The sequence below is a fragment of the Trachypithecus francoisi genome, unplaced genomic scaffold, assembly GCF_009764315.1.
Source record: "Trachypithecus francoisi isolate TF-2019V2 unplaced genomic scaffold, Tfra_2.0 Lachesis_group4, whole genome shotgun sequence".
Lineage (NCBI taxonomy): Eukaryota > Metazoa > Chordata > Mammalia > Primates > Cercopithecidae > Trachypithecus > Trachypithecus francoisi.
The window spans coordinates 134,460,321-134,477,933 of NW_022681469.1; the positions used below are offsets into that span (position 1 = coordinate 134,460,321).

The 17,613-nt window shown below is 41.3% G+C and overlaps 1 protein-coding gene across 4 annotated transcripts in view; it reads left to right on the forward strand.

The window, feature by feature from the left end:
* Positions 1 to 17,613, forward strand: part of SUGCT (succinyl-CoA:glutarate-CoA transferase) — a 738,264-nt gene that overhangs the window by 34,236 nt on the left and 686,415 nt on the right. For 3 of the 4 annotated variants that reach the window (XM_033193764.1, XM_033193766.1, XM_033193765.1), the window contains exons 2-5: positions 5,519 to 5,570; positions 6,521 to 6,594; positions 12,916 to 13,001; positions 13,960 to 14,010. In XM_033193764.1, coding sequence (XP_033049655.1) covers positions 5,519 to 5,570; positions 6,521 to 6,594; positions 12,916 to 13,001; positions 13,960 to 14,010 — 263 coding nt within the window. Of the gene's footprint in view, positions 1 to 3,178; positions 3,251 to 5,518; positions 5,571 to 6,520; positions 6,595 to 12,915; positions 13,002 to 13,959; positions 14,011 to 17,613 lie in introns of those variants that run through there. The other variant, XM_033193767.1, reaches the window with a different exon arrangement.

Sequence of the window (17,613 nt, forward strand, 5' to 3'; positions counted from 1 at the left end):
GAGACAGGGTTTCGCCATGCTGGCCAGGCTGGTCTCTAACTCCTGACCTTAAGTGATCCGCCTGCCTCCTCCTCCCAAAGTGCTGGGATTACAGGTGTGAATCACTGCACCTGACCTGTGTTTCTTTTTAAAGACAACTTATTGATTCCATTAACACCCTGTTGATTCATTAACATTGAACTCATAATCTATAGCACTATAACTCATGCCTGAATGAAGCTTATCTAACAATGTATTTTCTCTATAAGGCATATCACGGCCTTCTTATGCTTAGGAACACTAGACAGCACTATGCTTCTGGGCCATAAACAGCGTGATCACCAACAAAAAGCACAAAAGTGTTAAAAACACAACATTAAATATACTGCAAGAGGACACTTGTGTATAGTATGAGAGGTGAAACAAGTATCATGTTGTTCAACCTCAGCTGGGAACATGCACAATGACCTACTCAAATTTTCCTACATTCTGTGCATGTCTGGGAATGACCGTGAAAGCTCCACATGTATTGATTTTGGGGTTACACATAAATTTTAGTGAGTAGGCTGGGCGTGGTGGCTGGCTCATACCTGTATTGCCAGCACTGTGAGAGGCTGAGGCAGATGGATCACCTCAGGTGAGGTGTTTGAGATCAGCCTGGCCAACATGGTAAAACCTCATCTCTACTAAAAATACAAAAAAACCGGGACATGGTGGCACATGCCTGTAATCCTAGCTACTTGGGAGGCTGAGGCAGGAGAATCATTTGAACTTGGGAGGTGGAGGTTGCAGTGAGCTGAGATCATACTATTGCACTCCAGCTTGGGCAACAGAGCAAGATTCCATCTCAAAAAAAAAAAAAAAAAAAAAAATTAGTGAGTACTCAAATTCCCAAATACAGAATCTGAGTATTAACTGTAATTCCTCTGTGATGATGCTGCCATGTGTACATGTACTTTTAGTCAGTAAAAGCTTCAGAGTAGAAATATTTAACAGAGCATTGCAGGGGGCTGTATAGCAGAAGATACACAGAATGATACTTCACCCTGTTGTTCACAAATGTAATATAATTTATAATTTATTTTTTAATTTTTAAAATCAAAGTTTTAGGTATACTTGGTTTTAAAACTTCAGAAGTTCTACAGTGTTAATTATGAAAAAGAGTAACCCCTTATGTCTTTCTGCCCCTTCCCTTTGCCCAGAGACAACAAATTTCAATTCTTTTTGCCTTTTTTTCCCTTGCCAAATCGCTAAAGAACTTGATTATAATGTTATTGATTCTTTTGTTTTGTTTTTAGGCACTATCGATAGTGATAAAGACTAGCTTTCAGGCCAGGCACGGTGCCTCACACCTGTAATCCCAGCACTTTGGGAGGTCGAGGTGGGTGGATCACCTGAGGTCAGAAGTTCGAGACCAGCCTGACCAACATGGTGAAACCCTGTCTCTACTAAAAATACAAAAATTAGCTGGGCCTGGTGGCAGGTGCCTGTAATCCCAGCTACCTGGGAGGCTGAAGCAGGAGAATCACTTGAATCTGGGAAGCGGAGATTGCAGTGAGCCAAGATCGCAAGCCAGGGAGACAGAATGAGACTCTGTCTCCAAAAAAAAAAAAAAGAGGCTAGCTTTCTTTCACTACCATTTGAACAAATATCCATGCACTTTCCATCCTTCCAAATTATAAATTTTGTTAGATCACTATTCAGTATTTAGATTGTTATTATACTGTTTCATCAAACTAAAATCTGGCCTAAGAAAGCCTCCATACTCACATACTTGAGTTTTTACCTACAACCCACAACCTAATTTAGGAGGTAAGCAAACTGAAAACCTATCTTAGGGGTATGCTTCAGTAACAGTTGCTGACTCTCAGCCAGTCCCAGCAGCTGGACCTCAAAGACTTCCAGCCACCAGCTGTTCAGATCGTGTTCTAAGGCACTAGCTGTTTCTATACCTTGCTTCTGCTCCCTGTACATCTCTTTCCTTTTTGTATGCATAAATTCTCTCCCACTATGCCCACTATACAGCAGCGCTGGAGACCCTCTAAATCTGCTATGACTTGGGGGAGGGTAGGGAGGGGTTGTCCGATTTCACAAATCATTTTTTCCTTGCTAAATTAAACTGCTAAATTATGTTTGTTTAAAAAATTTTTTTAAACAGTACAATTATTATTCATACTCTGATTACACTGCTGCTCATGTATACCTTTTTATTTCTCTTTGTTAATATTTGTCCGGTTTCTTTATTTGCCTTCTCAATATCTAGCCTCCATTTATCCCATACTGCGATGCAAGTGCAAACCTCTCAGCTATTGTGTTGGTATCTTCCTTGTTGTCATCCTGAGCTTCACTTCACCCCTCCGCTTTATTTTTATTCTTTTTGTATTTTATTTTTAATTTAATTTAATTTAATTTAATTTTTGAGATGGAGTCTTCCTGTGTTGCCCAGGCTGGAGTGCAGTGGTGTAATCTCGGCTCACTGCCACCTCTGCCTCCTGGATTCAAGAGAATGTCCTGTCTCAGCCTCCTGAGTAGCTGGGACTACTGGCGCTCGTCGCCACACCCAGCTAAATTTTTGTATTTTTGTAGAGATGGGGTTTCACCAGGTTGATCAGGCTGGTCTCGAATTCCTGACCTTAAGTGATCCGCCCGCCTTGGCCTCCCAAAGTGCTGGGATTACAGGCGTGAGCCACCTTGCCTATCATTATCTGATTTTTTTTTTTTTTTTTTTTGAGACGGAGTCTCGCTCTGTCGCCCGGGCTAGAGTGCAGTGGCTGGATCTCAGCTCACTGAAAGCTCCGCCCCCCGGGTTTACGCCATTCTCCTGCCTCAACCTCCCAAGTAGCTGGGACTACAGGCGCCAGCCACCTCGCCCGGCTAGCTTTTTTTTTTTTGTATTTTTTAGTAGAGACAGGGTTTCGAAAACCGTGTTAGCCAGGATGGTCTCAAACTCCTGACCTCGTGATCCGCCCGTCTCGGCCTCCCAAAGTGCTGGGATTATAGGCTTGAGCCACCGCACCCGGCCCATTATCTGATTTTTAATAGTTTGTTTGAATCAGGCTCTAAGTAAGGCTCATATACTGTGGTTGGTTGACACTTAAGTCTCATTTAATTTGGGATCTCCTTCTACATCTTGCATTTTTCTTGCCTTTTTATTTGTTAAAGAAATAAATATTTCCATTTCCTGCAGTGTTTCGGGCATTCTGGATTTTTGTGCCTGCTTCCGTATTGTGTCCTTGACATGGTCCTCTGTCTCCTATAGCTCCTGTCACTTGTAAGTTGGATCTAGAGTCTTCCTTATATTCAGGTGGGGAGGAATGCTTTTCTTATAAAGTAATTTTCTAAATTTCTGGATTACCTTTGAAAGGAATTTTTCCAAGAAAGGATGCATGACAGGTAGTTATTGAAAACCTGCGTGACTGAAAATATTTTTTTTCTACCCTCACACTTGACTTGTGTTTTAATTGGGTTTAGAATTTTAGGGAGAAAGAATTTCTCCCCTCAGAATTTTAAGGGTTTTTTTTTTTTTTTTTGCTCCAGTTTTTTGTTTTGTCTTTCAGCATTGTTGAGAAATTCAATGTCCTCCTGATAACCAGTCCTTTGTATCCGACCTGCTTTTATCTCCCTAGAAATGTTTAAGACCTTTTGTCAGAGAAGTCTGTATTCCAGATTTTCAGTGATGTCTTGGTGTGCTTGCTGTGTGTCTTTTAAAAATCCATTATGCTGGGCCAGTAGAGGGACCTTCCAGTCTAGAAATTTATGCCTTTCAGTTCTAGGCAATTTTTTCTGAATTATTTCTTTGGTAATACTCTCTTTTCTGTTTTTGCTGTTCACTCTTTAAGAAGCTCATATTATTGGGTTTCCTGGACTGATGTTTTATTTTTGTTACCTTTTCTCCATTTTCCACTTTTATTTTTTTGTTCTGCTCTGTAGGTGATTTTCTTATCTTGATCTTTCTGCCTTTCTATAGTATTTTTCCTTCTATCAAATTTTTAAGTGTCAAGAGCCAGAACAAGCAGGATTTTGTGAGCTGTGGAAAGAAGTTGGATTTCATTCTAAGTTTAGTAGGAAGCCATAGAGGATTTTGAGCAGGGAAGGATGTTTTACGTATACAAGGATCATTCTTACTACTGTAACAGGTTATCTCTGCTGTAAGCCATTGTATTAATCTATTGCCATATAACAAACCACTCCAAAACTTAGTGCCTTAAAACAAGGCTTTATTTTTTTCTCAGAGTTTTGTGGGTTGATTGGGCAATTCTTTCTTTCTTTCTTTCTTTAAGACAGAGTTTGCTTTTGTTGCCCAGGCTTGAGTGGTGCCATCTCAGATTACTGCAACCTCTGCCTCCTGGGTTCAAGCGATTCTCCAGCCTCAGACTCCAGAGTAGCTGGGATTACAGGCATGCGCCACCATACCCGGCTAATTTTGCATTTTTAGTAGAGACGGCGTTGGCCAGGCTGGTCTGGAACTCCTGACCTCAGGTGATCTGCCCGCCTCAGCCTCCCAAAGTGCTGGGATTACAAGCGTAAGCCACCATGCCTGGCCAGTTGGGCAATTCTTTTGCTGGATTCACCTGGGTTTATTCATGTGTCTGCAAATAGCTAGTAGTTTGGCTCGGCCTGGGTGTTCCAAGATGGCTTCATCCAGATGTCTGGGCCTAAGCTGGGACTGCTGCAATGACAGTCTCAGCTGAACTTCTCTCCATGTGTTCTTTCATCTTGTGCTTCTTCTCATGAAGATTGAAGTGGTCCAAAAAATCAAGCCCCAGTGTACAAGCACTTATCCTGCCTCTGCTGGCATCAACTTTCCTAATACCCTATTGGCGAAAACAAGGCAAATGTCCAAGCCCAGTGCCAACGTGGGAGGAGAATGTATGAGGTTGGAGGTGTGATTTTTGGGGAAATAGCTGTAACAATTTACCACATTAAACATGGTTTTAGCTACTTTCCTTTTTCTGATGCTTTGCCTATCAGTTTACCTTCTGATTATAATTTGGTTTTCCATATAAGTATGCTGTCAAGAAAGTAATGCACCAATCCATGCACTTCAAATATTTGCTATTGCTGTGATTGTGATAGTAATTTTTTTCTTTTCTTTTTTTTTTTTGAGGTGGTGTCTCGCTCTGTTGCCCAGGCTGGAGTGCAGTGGCTCCATCTTGGCCCACTACAGCCTCTGCCTCCTGGGTTCAAAGGATTCTCCTGCCTCAGCGAGTAGCTAGAATTATATGCACATGCCACGGTGCCTGGCTATTTTTTGTATTTTTAGTACAGACGGGATTTCATCATGTTGGCCAGGCTGGTCTCGAATTCCTGATCTCAGGTGATCTGCCTACCTTGGCCTCCAAAAGTGCTGGGATACAGGCATGAGTCACTGCGCCTGGCTCAGCTTCCGGTATTCTTTACTAGAGCCTTGTGGTCTGTGGACTCCCTTGCTAAGAATCACTGTAGTCCTTGTGATCTATCTCAAGCTTATAATGGTGTATGTGAAAATGTAAGAAAATTAGTAATCAATTGTCTTGAAATGTTTTCTCTGTTTTGCCAGATATGAACAATATAAAGCCATTGGAAGGGGTAAAAATTCTGGATCTAACAAGGTTTGTATTGGTTTATCAACATTTGGGTTTTTTTTTTGGGATTGGGTTTTTCCCTTTCCTCAAAAACATTTAATTTTTTGAATTATAAGAAGATACTTATATGCTTATGTTGAAATTTTAGAGAAGAAAATAAGAAAAGAAAAATTCCTGTAATATCATCATTCTATGAGATAATTAGTGTAGTATTTATGCCTTTTCCCAATGTGTATTTATATATAATCTTAAAAAACAAAAATTGGAACCATATTGAAATTACAGTTTTACCCACATTTTAAACACAATGTTATATTTTAGATATTTTCCTATGTTATTCAAAATTCAACAAAAAGTAAGATAGTTAATATATCAATGTCACATGATTACTTAATCATCCTCTAATCTTTCACGATTATAAATTAGGCTTCCTTGTACACAAATATTTCCCTCAGTTTTGATTTCTTCCTCAGGATAAAATTCTAGAAAAAGAATTATAGGGGCCAGGCGCAGTGGCTGACGCCTGTAATCCCAGCACTTTGGGAGGCTGTAGCGGGCGGATCACAAGATCAGGAGATGGAGACCATCCTGGCTAACATGGTGAAACCCTGTCTCTACTAAAAATACAAAAAAATTAGCCGGGTATGGTGGCGGGCACCTGTAGTCCCAGCTACTCGGGAGGCTGAGGCAGGAGAATGGCATGAACCCAGGAGGTGGAGCTTGCAGTGAGCTGAGATGGCGCCACTACACTCCAGTCTGGGCGACAGAGCGAGACTCCGTCTCAAAAAAATAGAAAAAGAAAAAGAAAGGGGGTATATATTTTTAAAGCTCCTATTACATATGGCCAAATTACAGTTTTAAGTGTTTTGATTCTTACTAGCATTATATGAGCTTGTCTGTGTTGATGGGTCTTTAAGAAAATAATTAATGTAAAAATTTTCCAGATGGTAATTAATTTATCATTTTTAACATTGTAGAATCCTGGCGGGACCTTTTGCTACTATGAATTTAGGAGATCTTGGAGCAGAAGTTATAAAAGTGGAGAGACCAGGTAAAGCTATTATTACTCCCTTTAAAAAACAGAAACAAGCTAATAAATATATTTAAATAATTCTCTAAATACCCATGTTTAGTGTACCTGTAAGTGGGATAAGGAGAGAATTAAAATGAAATGATTGTCTTTTTCTTCTCCATTTCTTGTTTTCCTGTGAACTAACACTAATGGTATCTTTTTAGTCCTTATGTGTGCTAAGTGCTAAGGCTCAAGCCAGTTTCTTCTTTGCACCTGAAGGCTTTTGTTAGAAGCTGAGGCTGGCCACAGTGATTGACGCCTGTAATCCCAGCACTTTGGGAAGCTGAAGAGGGCAGATCACTTGAGGTCAGGACTTCAAGACCAGCTTGGCCAACATGGTGAAACTTCGTTTCTACTAAAAATACAAAAAAAAAGTAGCCAGGCATGGACCTGTAATCCCAGCTACTTGGGAGGCTGAGGCAGGAGAATCACTTGAACCCAGGAGGTGGAGGTTGCTGTGAGCCAAGGTCATGCCACTGCACTCCAGCCTGGGCAACAGAGCAAGACTCTGCTTCAAAAAAAACAAAGAAGCTGAGATGCAGTGTATAACAACGATGATAACAACACCTACAGTGCCGGGCAAAGTTCTCAATGCTTTGCCTGTGCTTATTTAATCTTTACAACAACCCTATGGGCTGATGTTATTATTCATAGTTTATAAAGGAGAAAATGGAGGCACAGAGATGTAAAGCAACTTATTTAGGGGCACATAGGTAATAAGGAATATCCAGACCCTCAGCCGTGATTCTGGCCTTCCTTAGTCCCAGCCTAGCTTTAGCGTTGAGACTGAGATTACAGTGGGCCTGGCCACCCTCCCTCACCGTGGAATAAAGGGAAGGCCAGGAGAAAGGAGGATAAAAGTGAAGAAATAGGGTAAAGAAGAAGGAGAGAAGGAAAAGGAATCAAAGTCCCTCAAAAAACAACCCAAGGCTGGGCATGGTGACTCACGCCTGCAATTCCAGTACTTGGGGAGGCAGGCGGATCACCTGAGGTCAGCAGTTCGACACCAGCCTGGCCAACATGGTGAAATCCTGTCTCCACTAAAAATACAAAAATGAGCCAGGCATGGTGGCAGACACCTGTGGTTCCAGCTACTTGGGAGGTTGAGGGGGAAGAATCTCTTGAACTTCGGAGGTGGAGGTTTCAGTGAGCCGAGATCGTGCCACTGCACTCCAGCCTGGGTGACAGAGTGAGACCCTGTCTCAAAAACAGACAGACAAACAAACAAACAAACAGAAAACCTCAAATACTCCAACCTAAGTCATTCTTTTCTATTTCCTTTTTCTTTTTATTTTTTAGAGACGGCATTTCCCTCTGTCATCCAGGCTGGAGTGCAGTGGTGTGATCATAGCTCACTATAGCCTCCAACTACTGGTCTTGAGCAGTTCTCCTGCCTCAGCCTCCTGAATAGGTGGGACTACAGGCATGTGCCACCATGCCCAGCTATAATGATATAATTTTGTGTGTGTGTGTATGTAGAGACAGGGTCTTGCTATGTTGCTTGTGCTGGTCTTGAACTCCTGTCTCAGCCTTTCAGAATGTTGGTTTTACAGGTATGACCTACTACTCCTGGCCATTTTTTTCTATTCCCAATAAAAGAAACATTTTCCCATTTTATAATTTTAAAGGTTTTGAAGAAGGAAACACCTAATCTTAGATCAGTTTTTTGCTTTTATGTTTTCATCTGACATCTTTCCTGTTCTTTCTTCCTCCTTTGTTCACCAAAGAAATATATTCTGTGTATACATTTCTCACTTTTATTTGGTATCATCTTAGCAGTTTGGAATTTATTTCAAGCTGTTACTGATAAAGTTTCTTAGAAAAGCATCATTATGCCGGGCGCGGTGGCTCAAGCCTGTAATCCCAGCACTTTGGGAGGCCGAGACGGGCGGATCACGAGGTCAGGAGATCGAGACCATCCTGGCTAACACGGTGAAACCCCGTCTGTACTAAAAATACAAAAAACTAGCCGGGCGAGGTGGCGGCGCCTGTAGTCCCAGCTACTCGGGAGGCTGAGGCAGGAGAATGGCGTGAACCCGGGAGGCGGAGCTTGCAGTGAGCTGAGATCTGGCCACTGCACTCCAGCCTGGGTGACAGAGCGAGACTCCGTCTCCAAAAAAAAAAAAAAAAAAAAGAAAAGCATCATTATTGGCCGGGCATAGTGGTTCACACCTGTAATCACATTTTGGGCGACTGAGGTGGGCGGATCACCTGAGGTCAGGTGTTCAAGACCAACCTGGCCAATGTGGTGAAACCCCCTTCTCTACTAAAAGTACAAAAATTAGTGGCGCATGGTGGCGGATGCCTGTAATCTCTACTTGGGAGACTGAGGCACGAGAATTGTTTGAACCTGGGAGATGGAGGTTGTAGTGAGCTGAGACCATGCCATTGCACCCCAGCCTGGGCAACAAGAGCCACACTCCATCTCAAAAAGGAATGTGTCATTGTTTTGTGCCCTTTCTCTCCAATAAGCACTTAAAGGGCACAGTCCATGTTTTTTAATGTCTGCTATATCATCATATAAACAGCTTGTTTTATTTTATTTTTTTTTTTGAGACAGATCTCACTCTGTCATCCAGGCTTGAGTGCCGTCGTGTGATCATGGCTTACTGTGGCCTCGACCTCCCAGGCTCAAGCAATCCTCCTACCTTAGCTGGAGCCATAGTTGTGCGCAACCGTACCTGGCTACTTTTTTTTTTTTTTTTTTTTTTTGAGATGGAGTCTCGCTCTATGAGCCACCACACTCGGCCTTATTTAAAAAAAAAAAAAAAATGTATATATACACACACACACACACACACAACACACACACACACATAGTTTTTGGTAAAAACAGGGTCTTCCTATATTGCCAACACTGGTTTTGAACTCCTAGGCGCAAACGATCCTTCGACCTCAGTCTCCCAAAGTGCTGACATTACAGGTGTGGGTAAGCCACCACACCTGGCCTATGCAGCTTGTTTTAGAAGTTTTCAAAAATTAGCATTATTATTTATGTTTCAAGATCTGATCCTATGGGTCTTAAACAGAATCCCCAAATCAGTGAGACTGGTCTAGTGGTGAATAATGTGTATGTATCTCTAAGACTCACAGGAGAATGATTTGTAATTACGTCAACTTAGTAATTGACCATAAGTGATAGCCATATAAAGTAGAATATCTTTTTGTTTGTTTCCTTCTTTTTAAAAATTTTTTAAATTTTATTTTGTCTTTACAGAAAGTAGAATACTTGATCTGGAAGATTCAATTTCTTGTTAAGTAGATATTCTTAAGAGGCCAAGGCAGTTAGCAGAAGATTCTCTGATGAGCATGAGGAATATCATGTATTAGTATATTTTATTACTTTTTATTATCCCTGCCAGTCTCAGGCGGTAGAAGTGCCTGGCAAGTCCTGCTCCCAGAGATGATGCTTCGTTTATTCATTCAGTGATGTTCATCACTTTTAGTCAGTATTGGATACATGTGGAAGAATGTTTATTTTCTAGCTCAACATTTGTTTTTTTCTTTAAAGCTTCTAATTTCCATATTGCTATCTGATTTCAACACCGCAGCACTTACAACCATTTGTTTTCTTGCATTTTCCATTCCTTTAACACATAGAACATTCAATGTGTTAATAATTTCTCTTGCTATTTCAATTGGCCACCAGGGTAACATTTGTATTTCTATTAATTTTACAAATTGTTGTTCCCTGTATAGTGAGGCCTATTTCTCCTTTGTACTTTTTAGTTTCCACCATGGAAACTAAACCACAACAGATCTTTCTTTGTCTAGGCCTTTATTATGTCTCATCGCCATACACTTAGTATCGGGCTTTGTTCCTAGCAGGTGTTTATTTTCCTTTTTTTTTTTTTTTTTTTTGTGACAGAGTTTTCACTCTTGTTGCCCAGGCTAGAGTGCAATGGCATGATTTCGGCTCACTGCAAACTCTACGTCCCAGGTTCAAATGATTCTCCTGCCTCAGCCTCCTGAGAAGCTGGGATTACAGGCATGTGCCATCATGCCCAGCTGATTTTTTTTATTTTTAGTAGAGATGGGGTTTCACCATGTTGACCAGGCTGGTGTCAAACTCCTGACCTCAGGTGATCCACACACCTCGGCCTCCCAAAGTGCTGGGGTTACAGGGGTGAGCCACTGCATCTGGCCTATTGTCCTTTTTTGATCAGTTACTATGATGACTTCTCTTCACCCTCCCAATTAATACATTTTAATATTCATATTATATATTTAATTGTTTTGGGTTTTTGAGATAGTTATTCAACACAGATATGAGAAAAAGTGATTAAAAGCAGCTTCGTGGTATTTTCACATTTCAGTAGAAAAGTAGTTTCATACAGTTCCTCAATTAAATAAAATTTGGTTGTAGTTTTCAGTTTTCTTTTCTTTTCTTTCTTTCTCTCTCTCTCTCTCTCTCTCTCTCTCTCTCTTTCTTTCTTTCTTTCTTTCTCTCTCTCTCTTTCTCTCTTTCTCTCTCTTTCTTTCTCTTTCTTTCTTTTGCCCTGCCCTGCCCTCCTTCTCTCTTTCTTTTCTTTTCTCTTTTCTTTTTTTCCCTCCCTTCCCTTCTCCTCCCCTTTCCTCCTCTTCTCTTCTTTTCTTTTTCTTTTCTTTTCACAGGATCTTGCTCTGTCCCACAGTGGCACACTCCTGGCTCAGTGCAGCATTGACCTCCTGAGCTCAAGCGATTCCCCCATCTCAGTGTCCTAAGTAGCTGGGAATACAGGCATGTGCTACCACACCTGGCTAATTTTTTCACTGTTTGTAGAGACACAGTTTCACCATGTTGCCTAGGCTGTTCTCAAACTCCTGGCCTCAAGTGATCTACCCTCCGTGGCCTCCCAAAGTGTTGGGATTACCAGCATGAGCCACCACGTCTGGCCTGGTTGTAGTTTTCTGATTTAGTATTAGATTAGATTATTTTTATTTGTGTAACCAAAGAGCATATTACATTTATGTATACTCCTCTTTTTGTAGAGTTAGCCAGTCAGTGGATGTATCTGTGTGCCTGCAGGGCCAGGCAGGGATCCTAAGTGAGGAAAGTGAGCAAGGATGCAGCTGAAATTTCAGCATTGTCTCCACTAGGGGACACGAGGCCAGGGCTGTTGGTCTTTTGTTCACTGCTGTGTCTGCTCTGCACAGAGCAGTGTCTGTGACATAGTTGGTGTTCAATAAATATTTGTTGAATGAATGAATGTGTCAAAAGGTCATCTAAGAAAGGCAGTGTGAATTTTTAAAGATTTCCAGATTTTGAAATCATGGCAGCTAGTTAGAAACATAAAGGATTGTGTGGGTCAAATAAAACATGTCTCCCAAGCTGTAAGTTTTTCCAGACTATGTCCTTTAACCCATACATTTCCTGTCATGTGCCATCGACACAGAACCTTCTGAAACCCCAGTTAAATCAGGAAAGCCTTGTAGGCCTCCAGTTTAGACTCCTGACATTATCTCCACCTGAGAAATGAGTGCAAATGTCTAAAATAAACTACTGGCCTGGCGTAGTGGGATCACTTTGGGAGGCCTAGGCGGCTGGGTCACTTGAGGTCAGGAGTTTGGGACTAGCCCGGCCAATATTGTGAAACCCTGTCTCTACTAAAAATAAAAAATTAGCCGGACATGGTGGTGCACACTTGTAATCCCAGTTACTGTGGAGGCTGATGCAGGAGATGTCATTGGTTTAGCTCCAGTTAGAACTAATGCTTCTTGGCTGAGTGTGGTGACTCACACCTGTAATCCCAGCACTTTGGGAGGCTGAGGCGGGCAGATCATCTGAAGTCAGGAGTTCGAGATGGGCCTGCCAATATGGTGAAACCCCATCTCTAGTAAAAATACAAAAATTAGCAGGGCATGCTGGCGGGTGCCTGTAATCCCAGCTAGTTTTAGCATTTGATAGTACAATTAAATTATAGTTCTAGAAATTGAGAGTACTATTTTAATTTTTTTTCACAGTCACTTTGAAACTGCTTTAAATGACTGGGTATAGTGGCTCATGCCTGTAATCCCAGCACTTTGGGAAGCCGAAGTGGGTGGATCACCTGAGGCCAGGAGTTTGAGACCAGCCTGGCCAACATGGTGAAACCCTGTCTCTACTAAAAACACAAAAATTAGCCAGGTGTGGTGGTGCACTTCTGTAATCCCAGCTACTCAGGTAGCTGAGGCAGGAGAATTACCTGAACCCAGGAGGCAGAAGTTGCAGTGAGCAGAGATCGTTCCTCTGCACTCCAGTCTGGGCAACAGAGTGAGTCTCCATCTCCAAAAAAAAAAAAAACAACCCCAAAGATTAATAGCTCATGTTATTATTTTCAGGAGTTGGAGACGATACACGGACTTGGGGACCACCTTTTGTTGGGACAGAAAGTACATATTATCTCAGTGTTAACCGAAATAAAAAAGTAAGAATATCATCCCTTTTTGGCTTTTTGTGTGTAATTCTCTTGTAATAGCAAAACTGTTGATATCATTGTGGCTTTTTTTTTCTTCCTTAAATAAATTAAGATGTAATTAATATTTCAAATAAATTAAACTTCTGTTCATTTACCATTCACTAAGTAGAAACAATGGAGCTTTTTACAACTCTTTCTTACATACTAAGTAACTTAGAACATTTCATAAGAATTTATAATGGAAATAATTTTATGAAATAGAAAAATCATTTGATTCCTTACATTTGTTATTATTAGGGAATAATTGCCTAACACTTGGTATTATACTTTAAAAACATCTCCTATCATCCTTGTTAGTGTATTAATATATCCTCATGGTAAATAGAATCAGTAAAGATGATTTAAATATTTCTTCATGCATAAAATAAATTTAAGAGGATGATCTATGATACGTGGCTTTCTTGTCAGCAATAAGAAGAACTTTCATGACTGGGCACAGTGGCTCACACCTGTAATCCCAGCACTTTGGGAGGCCGAGGCGGGCGGATCATGAGGTCAGGAGATTGAGACCATCCTGGCCAATAAGGCGAAACCCCGTCTCTACTAAAAATAGAAAAATTAGCTGGGCATGGTGGCGTATGCCTGTAGTCCCAGCTACTTGGGAGGCTGAGGCATGTGAATCGCTTGAACCCGGGACACAGAGGTTGCAGTGAGCCGAGATCACACCACTGCACTCCAGCCTGGGTAACAGAGCAAGACTCCGTCTCAAAAAGTAAAAAAAGAAAAAAAGAAAAACTTTTATGATAGTATTTTAATATACATGCTTTATTATTATTTTTTTACTTTTTATTTTGGATTCAGGGGATACATTGCATGTTTGTTATGTGGGTATATTGCATAATGGTGGGGATTGGGCTTCTTGTATTTCGGTCATCGAAATAATATTATATATATTTTTAATTTTTAGAGTATTGCTGTTAATATCAAGGATCCAAAAGGGGTGAAAATCATCAAAGAGGTACAGTATGATGTATAGAAGGCGTCCTACCACCTAGGTTATAATTAGGGATTGAAATATCAGAGCAAAAGTGTTTTAAAACTCAATTTTATGGGTGATCTGTACATTTGCAACAAATACCTTTTAAGTATTTACCTTGATTTGTATACTTCTTTGTAAGTGTAATGTGCTTTAAATTTTTTGTATATTGTGTATCATTATGGTGCTAGCTACTATTGACTGAGCACCAACTCTGCAGCAGATCCTGGGCTTGGGCACTTTGCTCACGTTATCTTCTCTAATCCTCAGATTTTACCTTGTAAATGAAGTATTGAAATCTCATTTACATAAAAGAGAATTGAGTTTCCTAGTACCTAAGTGATGCTCCAAGATTACCTAGCTAGTATGGGGAAAGCTGACATTTGGATCTGGGTCACATCACTGGAGAGTCCAAGCTTTCTCTAACCCTTACTCAGATGATCAGTATATCCAGACCTGATCTCAGCATTTTTCTTAGAGGAGCTGGAAGGCACAGTGTTTAAATTAAGGATAGATACCTTTGCATGGGGTTTGAATCCTGCCTTCTGTGCTTACTGGCTATATGACTTCAGACAGGTTATATAACTTCTTTGTGCCTCAGTTTCTTCATTAGTAAACTGGGTAATAATAGTACCTACTTTCTTTTTTTTGAAACAGAGTGTTGCTTTTTTGCCCAGGCTGGAGGGCAGTAGCATGATCTCGGCTCACTGCAACCTCCACCTCTTGGGTTCAAGCAGTTCTCTTGCCACAGCCTCCAGAGTAGCTGGGATTACAGGTGTGCACCAGCACACCTGGCTGATTTTTGTAATTTTAGTAACGATGGGGTTTCACCATATTGGCCAGGCTGGTCTTGAACTCCTGACATCAAGTGATCTGCCTATCTTGACCTCCCAAAGAGCTGGGATTTACATGTGTAAACCACTGTGCCCAGCCCAATAGTAGCTACTCTCTAGGGTTGTTGTTAGAATTGAGTTAGTCTGTGTAAAATGTGTAGACGAGTGCTTGCCACATAGTCAGCACTCATGAGGTATTAGCTGTTATTATTTCCTATGTTCCTGATGTTGGATTCATCATGTGGGATAAACCTTGTTTGCCATCTTTGCTAAGGTTTACAGGTGAATCTAATGGATGTACAGTATTCTGTATTTGGGGGACTGGTTCTACTAGAACCTCAACATATACCAAAATCTGTGAATACTTAAGTCCTGCAGTACAGGACTTGTGGAACCTGCTTGTATAAAAAATTGGCTCTCAGTGTACATGGGTTTTGCATCCAGTGCATACTGTATTTTCCATCCACGTTTGGTTGAAAAGAATCCTCCTAGGGGTGTACTTGCACAGTTCAAACCCCTGTTGTTCAAGGGTCAACTGTACTTAGGGCTATTTGGTTAGAGAACCAAGTCTCAAACTTATTTATTTATTTAGAGACAGAGTCTTGCTGTGTCACCCAGGCCGGAGTGCAGTGGTGCGATCTCGGCTCACTGCAACGTCTGCCTCCTGGTTTCAAGCAATTCTCCTGTCTCAGCCTGCGGAGTAGCTGGGTCCACAGGCACGTGCCTCCACGCCCGGCTAATTTTTATATTTTTAGTAGAGATGGAGTTTCACCATATTGGTCAGGCTAGTCTCAAACTCCTGACCTCAGGTGATCCACCTGCCTCAGCCTCTCAAAGTGCTGGGTTTACAGGCGTGAATCACTGCGCCTGGCCTCAAACTTTATTTTTTACCCAAACATGAACTTAGCTTCAATTGCTCTTCTGCTGCTTTATGTTCTCTATCTCGGTCATTGAAAGATAATCTTTAATTATTAAGATCAGAATCAGGGACCATCCTTTTTGGTTCTGCTGGATCAATGCAGCCAATTTAGAATTTTCGTTAACTAGATATATTTTGAACCCAAAGCTTGAAAATCATCCTGATCTTACCACCCTGTCTTCCCATATCTTTCCTGTAGCATAACTTAGGTTTGTTTGTTTTTGTTTTTCTTTTGAAACTTGGTTTGATTTTTCTAAATTGTTCTCCTGGCCTCAAGCAATCCGCATACCTCAGCCACCCAAAATGCTGGGATTACAGGTGTGAACCACCATGGCCAGTCAATTGCTTTTAGGTAGTTATACAATTCATAAGTTATGTATCTTACTTTCTAAAGGAAAAATTATTTTTTCTCTAGTCTTTCATATTTCTGGTATAGATTTCTCTTCTGGCCTTAAGAGTAGCAAAAAAGACCAGGCATGGTGGCTCACACTTGTAATCCCAGCACTTTGGGAGGCCAAGGCGGGCGGATCATGAGGTCAGGAGTTCGAGACCAGCCTGGCCAACATGCTGAAAGCCTGTCTCTAATAGAAATGCAAAAATTAGCCAGGCGTGGTGATGTGTGCCTGTAGTCCCAGCTACTTGGGAGGCTGAGTCAGGAGAATCACTTGAACCCAGGAGGTAGAGGTTGCAGTGAGCCAAGATCACACCACTGCACTCCAGCCTGGGTGACAGTGAGACTCCATCTCAAAAAATAAAAAAGGAGTGGCAAAAAAATCCCTCTCCATTTAGGCCTTGGTGCCTTGGATTGCTAATATAATGGGTCTAGTTTATAGAAACAGTTCCAAAGTATTATATAAGTCAATCAGCTGGATACATGAGAGCTTCAAAAAGTATGACTCCTTTGTCAACTAGGCTAACCAAAAACAGGTTGTGTAAAAACTGAAACTCTGCTTAGAAAACCTATATGGAACTTAGTATTATTTTGGCGATATGATTTGATAACTTTTGATCATGTGTTATCCAATATTTCAGACAATTTTCTATGTTAATTAGTTGACAGTCACAATATCATTTTTACGGGCGTGTGTTATGGTCAGCATAGCAATGCATGAGTTTTATTTTCCTATGACATTTTGTTATGAAAAGTTAAAACATTCAGAAAAGTTGAAAGAATAATGAATTCTCATTTATCCTATGCCTAGGTGAAACGATATTAGAATTTTGTTATATAGCATGCAGTTTATTTTCTTTCTTCCTTTTTTGTTTTTTGAGGCGGAGTTTCGCTCTTGTCTCCCAGGCTGGAGTGCAATGGTGTGATCTCGGTTCACTCCACCCTCTGCCTTCCGGGTTCAAGCAATTCTCCTGTCTCAGCTTCCTGAGTAGCTGGGACTACAGGTGCCCACCACCATGCCTGGCTAATTTTTGTATTTTTTAGTAGAGACAGGGTTTCACCATGTTGGCCAGGCTGGTCCTGAACTCCTGACCTCAGGTAATCTACCTGCCTCGGCCTCCCAAAGTGCTGGGATTGCAGGTGTGAGCTACTGGACCCGGCTAGCCTGCAGTTTATTTTCTTTAGTGCTTGTAGGAGTGCATTTTTTTTTTTTTTGAGACAATCCCACTCTGTTGCCCAGGCTGGAGTGCAGTAGCGAGAACTTGCTCACTGCAGCCTCTACCTTCTGGGCTCAAGCAGTCCTCCTGCTTCATCCTTTTGTGTAGCTGGGACTACAGGCATGTGACACCATGCCTGGCTAATTTTTAAATTTTCTGTAGAGATGAGGCCTTGCTATGTTGCCCAGGCTTGTCTCAAACTCCTGACCTCAAGCGATCCACCCC